At 32.7% G+C, this 17283-nt stretch overlaps 1 protein-coding gene across 1 annotated transcript; it reads right to left on the bottom strand.

Annotated features, from left to right (window-relative positions):
- Nucleotides 1–474: 474 nt before the first annotated feature.
- LOC131652113 (uncharacterized) lies at nt 475–5975 on the bottom strand. Its single transcript, XM_058921889.1, has 11 exons — nt 5741–5975; nt 5376–5622; nt 5199–5240; nt 4953–5097; nt 4625–4854; nt 3848–3905; nt 3211–3288; nt 1877–1965; nt 1465–1546; nt 980–1171; nt 475–894 (listed from the first exon to the last, which is right to left on the bottom strand). The coding sequence occupies exons 2-11, from the start codon at nt 5546–5548 to the stop codon at nt 754–756; spliced, it is 1230 nt and encodes a 409-aa protein (XP_058777872.1). The 5' UTR covers nt 5549–5622; nt 5741–5975; the 3' UTR covers nt 475–753.
- Nucleotides 5976–17283: the final 11308 nt, after the last annotated feature.

Here is a 17283-nt window from a genome sequence, read left to right as displayed (position 1 = left end):
GACAGGTGAGCTCTATCTTTAATCGATTAGATGCCAACTCAAATTGATTAGATAGAATTTCGTCTTCCTAATCATTCAAAATCGATTAGTTTTATAAAAAATTTAAAATAGATGAATATTTTTAAAACTTTTTTGAATATGTGTGCGCTTTGCCTTAGGACCTCAATTAGTCTTTTTTAACGTTGATGTTTGAATTTTAACTTACTTATTTTTACTCTTAAAATTAAAACTTGATCAGCTTTTTCAAAAGCTTATATGCGATGATGCTTGTGACTAAATTTGTTTTGCTCATTTATCATCATCAATAAGCTCACTCACTTAAGATATTTTATTGGCCTTTAAAAATACTTCCAGAATTATAACATTCTTAAGAATGCCCTCTTAGAGCACATTTAATGACCAAAACATACAAGCATTTTTATTTTTTTAAGTTAATTTTTTAAAAAGCTAAAAATACAAAAGCTTCTAGCAATGTGTGTTAAATACCAGCTAGCAATTTTTCATAAATTTTAATCCATACAACTCCTAGAAAAGACGATGAGTCCTGCATACATTACAAATAAAATTTACTTTGAATAGCATACACACCATCTAGCTACTGATATTGAGTTACCTACTAAAGTTTATACAACAATAAAAATCAAAATAACCATCAAGGATCTGTGTTACTATAACTGCGGAACTCTGCTCCACCGCCATGGGAAAAGCAAGGGCTAACAGAATGAAGATCTACAAGAGTATTGCTGTAGTCATCTATGAAGATAGCCACGTTGAAACTACTAACAGAGGAAGCATTGAAACAAGGCCATAGCAAACAACATCGTCAATGCTTTCAAAAGTATTCACTTTGTTGAGAATAGTATTCCACAGCTGTCCAACACCGTCGAAACGTTCCTGCACAGTAAATCCAGTCTCCGTGAGTAACAGCTTATGATGAAATTGAGTAAACTAATTCTATTGGGGAATATGTTCAATTCACCTCTGTGCTTAATTTATTAAATTGGCCCTCATCATCGGAGTTTCTCAAAATTCTTCTGCCACTGTCTGAGGTGGATTGATCCAAAGACATTTTAATTTTAGCTCCACCAAAATTTTTATTCGACCGAGACCTGTAGGCTGAGTTAGTGTGTATTGTTTTCATTACAGAGCCAAAAAAGTTTGTCACAGGTACCTAAAAAGAAGTGATGGAAGAATCATCAATTTAATCAAACAAAGCATCCAAGCTGCAGATATTACATTAATCAATAGTTATATTAATCCAATTAAAATAAAATTTGAGCTCGAAACATACCCAGCGTCACACTACCTATATTTTATAACTTATTGTTAGATTGAAAGATTGGCATACATCAATATTAATATCATTTAATAAATGTACATCAGATATTAATCTTGACATGGCACAAAAACATAGCATCTGATGAAAAGGGCAAAAGATTCAAAGCATGTGCATAACTTTATTACCTTCTCTAACTGTCGTTGATACAGGTCCATTCGATAATATGCAGTTGACATCAACAAATTTGGGTTATATGAGTTGAAAAGACTGCAAAGAAAGAACAAAAATGCAAGATTAAACAATTAAGCCTTCAAAAGAGTGATGCTCCATTGCTTGATATACTGCAGATATAACTTCAAAAACTATTACTGTGTACTCCAGCTGCTCTTGAGTCTTGACTATAAACTTTCTTAATAAATAAGCGAGAGTAATGGTTTTGTGCATATAACGGATATAAAATATGAACAAGCAATAGCTCTGTTAAAAGCCAAAGAAACATACCGCAAGAACATGCAAAAGAGGAACATACTTTATAGATACTTAAAAATAAGGATAAAATACTAAACTTGAAGCAGCTTATAAATATTTTACATGTACCTGCTCAATGAAGCATTGTCATATATATTCAGCCTCTCAAAGAACGCAAGAGTGTAGAATGTAAAACGGTCAACAACTGAAACACCCACCTGTGTTATATACAAAAGCAACAATTTTAGTTGTTCATATTATTATTCAGGTATCGGAGAGAACATGAGAGATACCTCTAAAGACAAATTTAGTTGCTCATATTATTTGATTCTAATCCTAGTTAGCATGAATCAGGGATGCTTTACAGCTAAGGAATAGTAACATTGCCTAACACTCTCTCAAGCTGGAGCATACATGTCATAACAGAAATCTTAATCAACTTTTTCCGCAGAGTAAATGTGATCCCTCCTACAGGTGCATAACAAATATGGCTAATGAATCTATACTTTAATTTATATGGACGAAGATATAATCACAAAGGAAGCTCCACGCATCTAGTACAAACATTGATTTCCAAGTTTTCGCTCTTAAAGCATCCTCTGGGAGAGTTGGATTACATTCACGGAATTTAAGTAAAGCACACCTCATCTGGGTCTATAATTCTGTCTCAACCCAAATATTCAAGAGACATACTGCCGAAGGCTGAAATGTCCCGGCCAGTGCAAAAGGCTACACCTCTTCCAGGGAAGCTCAAACTTTCTAAATGTAGGTCTGGTTATTTTGAAGACCCTGCCATATACCAGTCAATTGTAAATCTTCTCTGAAGTATGTCACAGTCGCCACACCAGAAATTGGCTATCCTATGAACAAGATGTGCCAATTTGCAACACATCATATTTGCAGTCTCATTGGGCTTATGTTAAAAGGATCTTGAAATATCTCAAAGATACACCTGATTTTAGCCACGTTCCAGATTAAGGTTTGAGTTGCTAGAGTGAGCATTAACCTAAAACATTTTTTCTTTGAAGTAGCCACGCCTTCAAATTTGGATTTCACCAAACCAAATGAGCCTAATATCGTTGCAGTTAGGTTTTTCTTATTGTAAAGCATGTTTTATTTTACTTAATGGTTAAGCTTGTCTATTTTGGCCTTTATCTGTTGTTACCAAATTAGGGTTCTTATTTTTTTGGGTCGCTAGAAGAAGTTTTCTTTGAATCATGTAACTGAGGTCATTGCCCTGGTTGTTTTCTCTTTTTAAGGGTATATTTTTAAACAACCTAAAGTTTAATAAGCTTTGGCTTTAGGGGAGCGTTAGAATATTATAAAATATCAAGTTACTATCAAACAATTATCAACAATATTCAAACGTATTATTTCTTTCCTTTTTATATCTAAAACCCATAACTTTACTAAATCTATCACTATATTTCTATAACCACAATAACTATTATGTTTTTACATACATCTGAGTCCAAGTGATGTGAATATGAGTTTTGTCCTTTCATACTACTTCCAATTGCCAAAACGCCTGGTGAATGAAGCTGTCAATATAAGAAAAACGAAGAGCCCCATAAGCAACAAAACTTAGGGAAGAATAATCAGCAAGACGAAAAATACCTTGCTATTGCCCTGTAAGCAATTATAAATTTCAGGAGAACAATTATGAAACAACATGGCTAGTGACAAAGGAAAATATAGTATATAATGAGTTCTACAGGTATATATTTATAGTTAAGAAGATAAAGCCAAAACTATAACACATGGTGTAGGATATTTATAAATTTCCCTTTGATGTGACTATCTAATTGATATGAGTATGCTCATGACTAAAAGCAAAGTAACCATCATTTATGCAGAAGGTAAATATTTGATAATGGACTTGCTTATAGCCCCAAACAAATTGTATAACAACCCCATAGGACATCAATCAATAAAAACCATCTAATGAGAAACACATCGGCTGCATTTAAACACGGGCAAAACCAATTCTAAGAATGGTAGTGTTCATTTTATGAAAATGAATACCCCAGATCTATGCTTGAGACATGTGAGTTTTCTAACAACATTAACATATACCAACAGGTAGTAGCATAATCAGACCTGTGAAAACAGGGTAGAGGCTTGGCAGGTGTCCACCATTATCAGCAGCTCCTTAAACCTAACAATTTACATTATAAGGGGGAAAGATTAGTTCTTTGACTTATTGCCTGCAACTTAGCTTTATTTGTTACATTACAGCATACTTTTTTTTAATACATGCTGACTTGTTTCAATCATTTTGTAACTTCCTCTATTAGCATGCAACGCCAACTGCTATTTCAAATAGCAGATTTTGGGCACTCTGCAATTCCCTATTGAGATATTTTGGGTACTCTGCAATTTTCAAATTGCAGATTTTTGGCACTATGCAAATTTTTATCATAAACATTTTAAAATATTCTTCGTTCAATTTTAAATTTTTTACCACTTAGATCATCTTCATAAATTTTAACAGAAATCTAAAATCATTTCTTGTCTTTGAAATGCATCTAGTTTAATGTCATTTAATGAAAGCACTTGAGATGTTATTCTTGATGCACCTCAATAACATCCAGTAATTTTAGATTTACCTAAAAAGATACCAAGATTATCTATATGATATAAACATTCAACCCAGAGGTAAATTTTTCAAATATGAATCCGGTAAAAAGTTGTTGAGTGGTGTAACACTAATCAAGTGTTAATTATTTATTAAGGTCACAATTTCTTATATTTTGGATATTATTTACTGGTTTGTGTCCCGTGAGTGTCCATCTCTGCATTTTACAGATTTACACACAATTCTCTTATTGCTTTCTCACTTTCCTTTCACAATTCAATTGAATAAGAAATGTGTACCTGAGTTTCTCTTTCATTTGCTTCACAACATCAGCTAAATCGTGGCTTTGAAGCTCTTCTGAGTCCTGAAACTTCAAAAACTCATCACCTCCATGCCCTGTCATGTACAAAAGAATATGACTTCCTTCATCACTAAGCAGTCGTTTGGACCTCGGAACAGCGGTCTCATGACGACCAGTTAGCACCCGCATAAAGTTTTCCACATTTACTTCATAGCCACGATAATCTACCTGAGGAATTGCAGTCAAAAACCATCCTCTAAAAGATATTACATATCAAGAGCACTAAAACAACTAAGTTTAGACAAAATGCATACCTAGAAACTTACCTCCACATTATCCCCATACAGGTTAAGTTTATGGTTTTCATTATTAACAACTTGGGCAGGGTACTTGTTTCTCGCATTGCATGCCATGTCATCTGCTAGCATGAGTATAATCCTCTCATCAGGTATTCCTAGCCGCTTAACAGTCCTGAATGTGAAATATAGTATAATATAATAATCTAGTGAACAATAAATCAATATCAAGCATAATTTCAAAAACTCAAAATAAGGCTAAACTTGTATTATTACCTATACAATGATAAAGTATTGGCCATATGTCGATAATTAAACCTGAAATGTGGAAACAACACATTTAGTAAACTAACCATGTTGTAAATGTTTTGGTTTATGAGACATAAACCAAAACCTTCAATAATTAAAATTCCCTCTATATTCCATGAATAAAACAGAATAAAACTTAATTACCAAAACCGAGAGGTGCAGACTAAAACAGCCCAATTATTAGTGTGCATCGTAGTCTCGGATGAAGGAAAAGAGTGAGCTACAGAGTGGCTGTTATTTGTCAGAAATATCAGCAATAATATCACCATCAGCATTTTCATAGAGAGCTTTAAAAAGTTAAAGATCTTGAATCCCATGCTTTAATTCAGTTATCCTTGCACCACTTTACCGAATTTGTTCTCTTCTATATCTAGAACTGATCATTTGTTAACTGAAAGAAAAATTAAGCCATCATAAATCAATCCCATGAAAAGGATATATCTTACATATAATATTTGGTGCACAAAATTAATTCCATTAAATCAATGAATCACGGAATTCAAAAATACCTAAGAATGTTGACGATTGAAGATTTAAGGGAAATCCTGACACGCGATTGCAGATTGAAATGCTAGGTGGTTCAAAACGCGGTAGTATGAGCCGATGACTCAAAGTGGGATGAGTTTATATGGTATTGAGTGATGCAGTGAAAGAAATTGAATTAGAAAGAAACGGTGAGAATGAATTGGCAATCTAAAAGAAAATTAGGAAGGGGGTCGAATTAATTAGAAACCAATACACTCAATTTACTCTTGGATTATTGATTTTTCTTAGATTTTGTCAAATATCTATTATTTCTAATTCCATCGTACAATTAAATCTAATCTTATAAATATAGTTTCAGTAAATCAATTATTTATGGATTTAATTAATTATTTATTGAGTACCGAAATTAATTATATAATTAAATTATATAAAACACTTCATAATTTTTCACTTAAATCTATCACTAAATTAATATGATATATAAATGTAAAAATGAATAACATATTAAATGAGAAGCATTTTAATAATAAATAATCTCAATTATTTATATATAATTAATTAAAATACTACAAATATAATCTTCACAGTTAATCAAAATCATTTATTTTATATAATATATATATATATATATATATATATATATATATATATATATATATATATATGTATATATATATATATATATATATATATATATGTATATATATATATATGTATATATATATATATGTATATATATATATATATGTATATATATATATATATATATATATATATATATATATATATATATATATATATATATATATATATATATATATATATATATATATATATATATATATATATATATATATATATATATCATTTAATATAATAAACAAAAGGAGTACTTTGGCAAGTTTGCCAAGTGTCACTCGCTTATGTTTTCTAACCATTTCTTTCAATTCTATTTATAGTAATTTCTAATTACTTCTTTCTATTTTAAGTTTTTTTATATATTTTTTAGTTATATTTATTTGTATGATTATTCAGTTTTGGAAATCCGAAAGAATCAATTATTATTATTATTGGCTGATTCTTTAACTTCCAATTTCATATTGAGCCATGCAAAATCACAAATCCATTTTGTGCCTTGGAAACAACCAAAACCACCTTCGCAAAAATTGATTTGGGGAAGAGGAAGATACAAGTCGTTTCGCCTCTTCTCCCTCTCCAAATCACATCCACATCAAAACCACGTTCACCACCCTTCTCCTCATATCTTTCCACAATCTAAAACTTCCCACCACCGTGAGACAACAGCTCCAACCAAGACAACAACAACGTCCTGCTAACCCTGACAGAAACCCCCACCTTCTCTCTATCTCCATAACTTCCTCTCTCTCTCATTTCTAGAAAGATTTGCTTCAACCCTGTATCATTATAAGACAAAGAAGCATGGTGGTCGGAAAACTTTACCCCGCAACGGAGTAGATGGGTGAGCGGCGACTGTGCACTCGAACTTACATCTGTTTGGTTTAACGAAAAGCTCACGTGATAGAAATATCAAATATGGCTATAAACCAAAGATACATTTCATCACCTTTCTCACTCCCTCTCTTTATACTATAAACCAAAGATACATTTCATCACCTTTCTCACTCCCTCTCTTTATACTATAAACCAAAGATACATTTCATCACCTTTCTCACTCCCTTTTCTGATATGAACTGATCTACACCCACAAAATTCGAATTTGATCTACCAAACTCGATTTCTCACCTATTCCTAAAATTCAAATTCACAAAACCTAATTCATGAATCCGTCCATGTTTTTGATTGCCACAATCATCCGATTTGCATTTATTCTCATCAATGGTTTACGTTTTTCAGGTAATTTATTGATTTCAAATTTGAATTGTTTTTTATTTGTGGGCAATCCATAAGAATTCATGAGTATACGTATGTCAAAATTGTCTCAAATTTCATACAGATTTTGATTTGGTATTCATTGTTATCCATCGTGATTTTTTGTCCTGTTTATTGTGTTAGGTTTTGTTCATGGATTCTGGAGGTCCGTGGGCTGGTGCTAAAATCAAAGTTCCAGTTTTGGTTATTATTGGATTATACTTTTTCTTCTGTTTTGGGTTTTCTTAACTATGTTCATAAACTAACATGTTGTTTAATCTTTGTTAGGGTGCGTAGGTAAGAGTGATGTGATAAGCTCAGAACTCCCCCTCAATTGGATGAATCACGACGGTGCAGACATTTCAATTGGATGATCCCCACCGATCTTTCCACAGCCTTCGTCGAAGGAACCTATGCCCATGTTATTGTGGTAGATATATGGTGGCGACAAAGCTTTTTCGACGGCGAGTGTGGTTGTGGTAGGATTGAAAATGGTTACTATGTTTTATTGACTAAAATGGCAATGATGTAAGTTATATATTTTGATTAGTTGTTGTGAAAAGGTTTTGGTTTTTTATGCCTTTGTGAATGGTTTGAAATTTGCTTTTTGACTACTACTATATTTTATACAACTTATTTTATACAACACTATGCCTAAGGAGAAACAATAATTTCATTCCCCTGTTTCAGGAGTCACAATAGTTTCTGAAATGAACAAGTTATTTATTCAAAGCCATGTGTCGTGTCGCTCAATGATATGAGATATAATTTGACAATTTAGTTTTGTTATATTATAATAGTGGATGATTCTTTGTGAAATAGTAGTTATTAGTAAGCCTTTAGAGCATATTTGATTAGAGATGGATCTTCCAGATATTAGTTGGCATTTTCTTTGTTGATTTTGATAAGTAGATGGAACGAATTACATGAATTGATGCATTTTTGTGTGTGAATGTGTCCGTAGTGACGTCGGCTGATGATGGAGAGAATGTGGTAATGAAAGGCATAAAATATGGTGCTTGTGATTATTTGATGAAGCTGGTGTGAATTGAGGCTTTGAAGAATATATGGCAGCATGTGTTTAGTAAGTGAAAGAATTAGTGGAAAGATCTGAAGCAATCTGGTAAATCGAGAACAAAAACTTATCTAAATTTGTTTTAATCTATACATGTTTTGCCATTTGATATTGATATACAAAGGTTGTTCCTAAAAAGATTATGGAAATGATTAATGTTCCTGGGCTCACTAGAGAAAATGTTCCTAGCCATCCTCGGGTATGATGCTATAATGAGACATGCTACTTTTCAGAGTCTCACATTAGATGAGAATGAGATATGACTTGGTGTAGGTGTTGCATTTGCTAAACATTTTAATCTGCATCATCTTTACTAACTGAGATATACTTTTTTGTGAAGCCGATGTTAAGGTAATGTATATGTGATTTACACAATTCTATGTCGATGAATTTGGTTGATATTGCTGTTTTGATCCTCGATGAAGCTGATCGTCTTTTGGAGCTTCGATTTAATGCTGAAATTCAGAAACTACTTTTGAATTTACGTTTTGTTTTGCACTGCTTTTGAATTATTAATTTATTTTCACTGTTCTGCTACCTCTAACTACTACTTTCTCATTTGTTATGCTGTGGAACAAAGCAAGCGACACATAGACTAAGAATTGACGTCGTCGTAAGACATATTTTTCCATTTTATTTCAGTAGCTGGTACTCATTTGGATCTTTTTAACAAGGATTTTTGCTAATGTAAAACTGGATGTATCTTACAGCAACACCATGATTGAGTTGGGTTCAGTTTTTATCACACCATAACCAATCTTACAGCAACATACATTTAAGTTCTAATATATCTTACAACAAAACCATGATTGAGTTCGACCGAAGTGAAAGAAGTCCAATAACAAAGAATCTGGTGTGTGTTGTTTTGGTAGTTTGTTTATTTAATTGGTCGTTTATTTTTCATTACATCAATTTGTTCTTAGTAGGTAGTTAATTTGTACTAATTTCATATTCACGTGATTGGACCAAAACGTATATATTTTGGCTTACATTTAAGATCGAAATAATTATAATTTTTTTCCTGTATTTATCTTCATTGTCTCTATTACTCATAATGCAAATTGGACCATTGTGCAGTTATTGCTAACTCAAGTGGGATTCGTTCATGGGTTGCGACAGGAATAAGAGATCTGTTCGCGCATCAAAATATCACAAGTGTAAAACATGCTTATATTGTAGTATACGCTTTAATGCTTCTTTTCTACGTCCTAATGATAAATGGTTATGCTGTTATATTGGTATTCAGGAGAATTGTATCTGGCTTTCTTCAATCTGAGTGAACAGCAAATGACGATAGAAACAACGACATTAGATTTGGATAGGTTTGTCCCTTACGGAGGCTTCCATACATGTCAAGGTAATGAAGTATCGATTGGACCGAAAACTGTACGAAGGGCTTCCGTACATTTCAAGGTACTGAAATATGGACTGGACCGAAAGTTGTACGAAGGGAAACGCGAGGGATGATAGCAGCAGACGTTGGAGTTAATGGATGTGCGATATTTCATTTTACTTGCCAATAGTTTGGCTTTCTATTATTCATTTATTATTCAAAAGAAAAACAAAAGATAAATTTATGAATAACATCTCATCGTTGAGTTTTTTTATACACTTTTCTATTTTCATTTGGTGTGGTGCTGTAAGTGTTGGATCCCACCAAAGTATGTAATGGAATAGTTGTTTATTTTTTATTTTTTTTGAATAAAACTATGAGTTAATTGATATGCACCTTCCAAGTGTTGCTGCCGGTTTAAGTTACAATCTACATTGAGGTAAACTAATACAACCTTACAAAGTTTGAAAATAGAGAAATATTATATTGCTAAGTTTGCATTTTATATTATCAAAAAAATGTAGTACATATATTAAATAGTACAATCATCAAGATACAAATTAAAATAAATCATCTTTTCATGTGTATAATTGTGTTAATCTTTACACATGTATGATAGGTTCAGTATGTGTTTTATTATTATTGGACTTTTTTTTTTTTAATTAACTAAATGACTGAATTTAAGTAAAACAAATAATCTATAAATATTTAAGTAATATATATATATATATATATATATATATATATATATATATATATATATATATATATATATATATATATATATATATATATATATATATATATATATATATTAATAATAAATACTATATTTTTTTAACAACACTTTTTATTTTTCTATTACTTTATTTGGAAATTATTGATAAGTTGTAATTTTTTTAAGGTAAAATTATACGCAGGGTCCTTTATCTTATTTTTTCGTAACAAGGTGGTCCTTTAAGTTTATTTCGCTACAAAGTGGTCCTATATCTTAACTAACGTTTACACCGTTTACCTTTTCCACAAACTCCGTTCCAAAAACGCTTATGTGGCAGTATCCATTGTTGATGTGTCATTTAACTCTGGTGAACTAGTTATTTGTCACATGCAAAAATAGGATTATCCCTAATTTTCAGATTAAACCTAATTTCAAGTCGTGTGACTGAACCCAGAGCTTGAAGACGAAGCGACTGGAGACGAACACGAAGCGGCTGGAGACGAACACGAAGCGACTGGAGAATCATAACTCGTGTGAGCAAACGAAGCTAACATAGGTAAGAAAGCTGCATTTCCAGTTTTTATTTTGTGTGTTTGATTGTATGTTTAGGTGTAATGTTACGTTGATAGTAGCTTTGATGTGTTGATGTTAGGGTTTGTTGTCTATTTGATTGTTGGGTCTGGAATTTCATACTGTTAACAGGTAATGGATGGGTTTAATGTTGATTTCCACCATGGGGGGTATTTTGATGGTGACAAATATGAAGGAGGGGAACTGACTAACTGGACGTGTGATGGTGATAGATGGAGTTACTTTGAGATCTTAGGGGCTGTGAAAGAGATGAAGTACGAAGGGGTCTTGGAGATGTGGTATGACTTTGCTGGAACATTGAAGCCGTTAGAAGATGACTTTGGTGCAATAGAAGCACTTAACTGGTCCAAGACTAATGGGAAGGTAAAAATATATATTGTCCACCCTATATCTCAACCTGATATAATAGTGACCCCTGAGGAAGACCAAACTGAGGCCCAAACTGAAACCCAACCTGAGGCCCAAAATGACAACCAAACTGAAACCCAACCTGAGGCCCAAAATGATGACCAACCTGAGGCCCAAAATGATGACCAACCTGAGACCCAACCTGATAACCAACCTAAGGCCCAAGTTGATCCACAAGCTGATGTGCAACCTGAAATCCAAACTGATAACCAACCTGACAGTGATGATAGTGCATTGGGGCACAGGTTTGATGACTCAGATGATGAGGTCCTAAATGATGGATTTGATGAAGTATTGGTAGAAGAAGGTGTTCAGCCCGTAGATGAAATACTAGTAGATGAAACACCTGTATGTAGAAAGAGGAAGGGTGGGAGACCCAAGAACAGTAAGAGAGCAGGTAGTTCCAAGAAACATAAGGGAAGACCAAAGAAAAAAAAGGTGTCTGAACTTGGCACAAGGGAAGTAGATGTTGAACCACCAAGTGATGAGGATGTTCTTGAATTTGGAGTTAGGGAAAGGAGTACAGGTAAGAGGTCGTGTAATGGTTTGTCAGATTCTGACTATGTAACTGAAGAGCTAGAAAGTGAAGATGAAATGAGTAGTGATTATTCATATGAGGGTGAGAAGGCTAAGCATCCATCATTTGTTGCTCCTAAGAATTTTAATGACTATAAGTGGGTCTTAGGAACATTATTTTCAACAAAGGAGGAGTTTAAAGAAGCTGTTGCAAGTTATGCTGTCCACAATGGTAGGGATTTAAGGTTTGTTAAGAATGACAAAACAAGGGTAAGAGTGGGCTGCAAGGAAGGATGTGGATGGGTTGCTTTGTGTTCTAAATTGCCTAATGAGGATACATGGCAATTGAGAACATTAAATGACAACCACACCTGTAATAGAGAGTTCAATGTAAGGATGTTTAACACCAACTGGCTTGGAAAGAAGTTATACTCAACTGTTAGAATTAACCCTCATGTGAAGTTAACTGCTATATGTGAGAAAGTGCATGAGAAATGGAATGCTGGTATGAATAGGATGAAGGCTTATAGGGCAAGGAAGGCAGCACTCAACATTGTTGAAGGTTCATTCAAAGAGCAATATAGAAGACTATATGACTACACACATGAGCTGTTAAAGTCTAACCCAAACAGCACCATCAAGTTGAATGTACAAGCAACTGAACAACAACCTGAAGAGCATGTTAGCAGACCACTACTTCCAAGCTTTCATAGATTGTACATGTGTCTGGATGCTTGCAAGAAAAGTTTTCGTATTTGTAGACAAGATAAAGGATTACAATGAATCTGTATTACCAAGAATTAAGAAGGGACTTGAAAGAAGACAAGAAATCTCAAGGTTCTTTATAGCAAGGTAATTTTCACCCTTTACTAAATATATGTTGATGATTTATTTAAGCTGACATGATATATGTTTGTTGTATAGGTTGTCAGGTGACATGATTTATGAAGTGAGACATACAAATATGACTGGAGAAAAATACACAGTTGATCTAAAGAAGTTTGAGTGCTCTTGTAGGAGTTGGATGCTCACTGGCATTCCTTGCTATCATGCAATTACTTGCATCCAAAGTAGATCCTAAAGCTCAACTGACTACATTCCCTCCTTCTATAGAAAGGATACTTACCAGGCTTGCTACCAACCATTGATTTATCCAACAAATGGGGAAAACTTATGGGAGTTGACACCATATTCGGATATACTTCCACCACCAACCAGAAGAGCACCAGGTAGGCCAAAAAGAAGGAGAAACAAGGATGCTGATGAAAAGAAGAATGATGCAACACATGTTTCAAGAAAGGGGCTGCCAAACAAGTGCTCAGTATGTGGTATGTCTGGACACAACAAAGCATCTTGTCCAGCTGCTCCAAGGCAATCCCAAACTGCCACCAATATGGAATCCCAAACCGCCACCAATGTTGAATCACAAACTGCCACCAATGTGGAATCACAGACTGTCCAATCTCAACCAATCCAAAGAATGCAAACAAGACAGTCATCTCTAAGCCAGCCCCAAGTTGGTGAAGCCCCAACAACAAGAGTCCAAACACGACAAACCATCACAATTGCTCAGTTGCTTGCAATGAGAAGGGCAAGACAAGGACCAACTGCTGCATTTCAGCCACCAACAAGCCAAAGACTAAAGCTGGCCATAAAGAGAAAGGGAAAATAGATGATACTGCATTCTGTTGGATTGGTGTTACTGCATTTTGTTTATTTTGTGTTTTTTTGGTGAAATCTTGTTGGATTGTTACTTTGTATTTTGGAACTGATCTTGCTGTACTGATGTAATCTTGCTGTACTCATGCTAGACCTTTAATTTTGAATATATGGTTCTTATTTTGGAGTTTGGTCCTAATATGGATCTAAAACATATATGATTCTGCCTTTGTATTTTGAGTACTATATCAATGTATTATGGATCTACAACATTGTGGATGTGTTTCAATCTAGTAAGTTCTTCTTTAGGTTATTTTTGAGGTACCAAATATATAAACAAAACCTGTAAATTATATTTAAGATTGTAACAAAACATGACTATTTGTTTTAAATTTGTAACAACCAGGTCCTTCTACTTATATTGTAGTAACATAATTCGTACATTGGTCAATGCAGAATGTTATACAAATACAACACAAAATATGCAGAATTGATATAATCATTAGCTTCATGTTTTACACTGCAGTACAATTTGGTTATTCATTCACCATTGCTTGATCAAAATAAACATCAACCCTACAACAAGCATAACTAAAAACATAATGACATAGACTTGTAGCTTCATCATTTTTATCATATTCTTCAGCATCTCATTGTCATCCTTTGCAGAGGCCCTTCTAAGCATCTTTATTTCTACATCTTTTTCTTCACATTTGGAACATTTGGAAATTACTGAAGCATCAATCCCTAGATTGGTTTCATCATTGTAAAGGTTCTCATACCACTCAAAAAAGTTGCATCCAACATTATCAGGTTCACTCTGTTAAAAAAACATTAACAAGTTAAGAAAATAAGTTAAATATGACTCAAGAAAATAAGTTAAACTTACCATAAAGTATCTACATCCCCAAAATAGCTTCCCAAGGTTCCTTCCTTTCTTCTTAACTGTTCTAATAACTGCTTTGGCTCCACACAAACAAGTGGGTGCAATTTCATATTAAGAAGCACCTGAAATGAATGTATTAGAGCTCTGACTTCTTCGATTTGGACCGCTGCTACCATATGAGGCCGTTGATTGAATTTGGGGAAGTTAGGGTTTTAAGCAATTTGAAATTGGGGAGATTGAATCCTACGTATTTCAGTCCTAATATAGAATAAATATTATAATTAATGCTTATTCAGCACAGTTAAGTGACACATCAGCGACGTTACTGCCACCTAAGCGTTTTTGGAACGGAGTTTGTGGAAAAGGTCAAACGTGCAAACGTTAGTTAAGATAAAGGACCACTTTGTAGAGAAATAAACTTAAAGGACCACCTTGTTACAAAAAAATAAGATAAAGGACCCTGCGTATAATTTTGCCTTTTTTTATAAAAAAAATCTAAACCCGTGCCTCGCACGGGTATCCTACAAGTATGTGTGTATATATATATATATATATATATATATATATATATATATATATATATATATTCTACTATCTATCTAGTTTCTAGCCATTATTAAAAGATGTCACGGCTTTGGCTAATATGCATAAGGATTTTTCTTATGCACCATGCATAAGCCTATATAAGCCATTGGATCATGTTTTTTTAATTCAGTATTGAGTATTGAGTATTGAGTATTGAGTGGTGAGTATTGAGTATTGAGTAATAACAATTGATGTCTAGAATTGATCCAAGGGTCCATAATAATCTATGCATGGTGCATAGATTTTTATTTATGCACGGTAACTGCACCCAGATGTCACCATTCTACCAAAGTGTTCTTTAAGAAAAATGGTTGTTTTATCTACTCATAATCAAGTCAATATTTCAACCTTTCAAACAAATGCTCAAACGCTACACGTATTGACCATTGAATTACCATTTATGTCATCCTCACTTCACATGTTTCACTCTTGTCTTTCTCTCTCCAATGTTTTCACTTTCATTTTAATTTTCTCTTGCTCAATTTTTTTCCCTTTTTTATTTTTTTAAACATAAATAAATTAATAAATTATCTTTTTTAATGTAACGAAAAGGAACACATAAATATTTACTCAACGGACAACATATTATTTTATGATTATTAAAAAAATATTCATAATGATTAAAAATAAATATTTTCAAATGTCAAAATTTCTACTTTACTGACAGGCCACTATTGGCAAAATATTTTTTATTTTAATTAACAATTGTCTTTATTTGAGACACAAAATTCTTATTTTTAAATGTCAAAATTTTTATTTTTCTTACGGGACACTATCAGCAAAACACTTATTTTATTTTAATTAACAATTGTTTTTATTTGAGACACAAAATTCTTATTTTCAATGTCAACATTTCTATTTTTATTATGGGACAATATCAACACGATACCTATTTTATTTTAATTAACAATTTTATATAAATACAAAAATGAATCACAATTCTATATATATTCATTGCTACATAAGAACATTATTTAGCTTTGTTATGATTTTTACAATATTTATCTCAAAATCATATTACATCTTGCTCATTACAACTTTGCACATGTCTTTAATGTTAAGGGACACAACAAGTTAGATCAAAGCAACAAAGCATATATAAATGTTAATTTGCACTTGATGAACTGACACTAAACATATAATCAGTTAGATCTAGACAAAAAAACATACATAAATTGACATTTTCAATAATGAAATATTTAAATATTAATATTGTACTTCAATCTTTTCATTGTAATATGATTGAATAACTGATTCATTCTTACTCGCAAGATAATTTGTTATTTAATAGGTGTTGAGTTATCACTCATTTGCACTTGTCTTTAATATTGAAAATGTGAATGAAACACTTTATGAAGTGTCATGGGACACAACTAATTAGATTCTAAGCAACTAAACATATATAAACATAACCAATTAGATTCTAAGCAACTAAACATACATAAACATAACACCTCCGATAATTCTTCACCTCATGCCCGTATACTAAAATCCGCTTTTTGGTTGAAAGTTATTATTATATAGATTATGTTTATAAAATTTAACATCAATCGGAAATCATCTAACATGTCAACGAAATGTATAAAAACTAACGTCTTACAAAACTTCAAGAAATGATAAAGGGTTAGAACGAGAAAAATTTAAGTTTCGAGCAAAATCCAGGTCTCTGAATCGATTTAGAAGGGGCCCTTAATCGATTCAAGCAAATAGAGTCAAATTTCATTTTCTAGAGCACTTCATGAATCGAGTCATGATAGTAAAATTTCAATTTTATGCATTCTTCAGCATTATGAATCGTGTTAAATTAACATACTTAGGATTCATAGCATGAAAATCGACGACTTTTCATGAATTCATCGGCAAAAATCATTTATAATCCTCTCAAAGCATTTTGATCTCACGAGT

The sequence above is a fragment of the Vicia villosa genome, linkage group LG2, assembly GCF_029867415.1.
Source record: "Vicia villosa cultivar HV-30 ecotype Madison, WI linkage group LG2, Vvil1.0, whole genome shotgun sequence".
NCBI lineage: Eukaryota > Viridiplantae > Streptophyta > Magnoliopsida > Fabales > Fabaceae > Vicia > Vicia villosa.
Note: the sequence above shows the minus strand (reverse complement) of the source record. Positions and strands in the feature narration are given on the sequence as shown.

What these genes read in the sequence shown, in the direction of transcription:
- LOC131652113 (XM_058921889.1), bottom strand. Translation starts at nt 5,548, where the DNA reads ATGGGATTCAAGATCTTTAACTTTTTAAAGCTCTCTATGAAAATGCTG. An exon ending in AATACTTTATCATTGTATAG is followed by an intron (nt 5,098 to 5,198) that starts GTAATAATACAA and finishes TTTCACATTCAG; the next exon opens with GACTGTTAAGCGGCTAGGAA. An exon ending in CCTCTACCCTGTTTTCACAG is followed by an intron (nt 3,289 to 3,847) that starts GTCTGATTATGC and finishes TTATATTGACAG; the next exon opens with CTTCATTCACCAGGCGTTTT.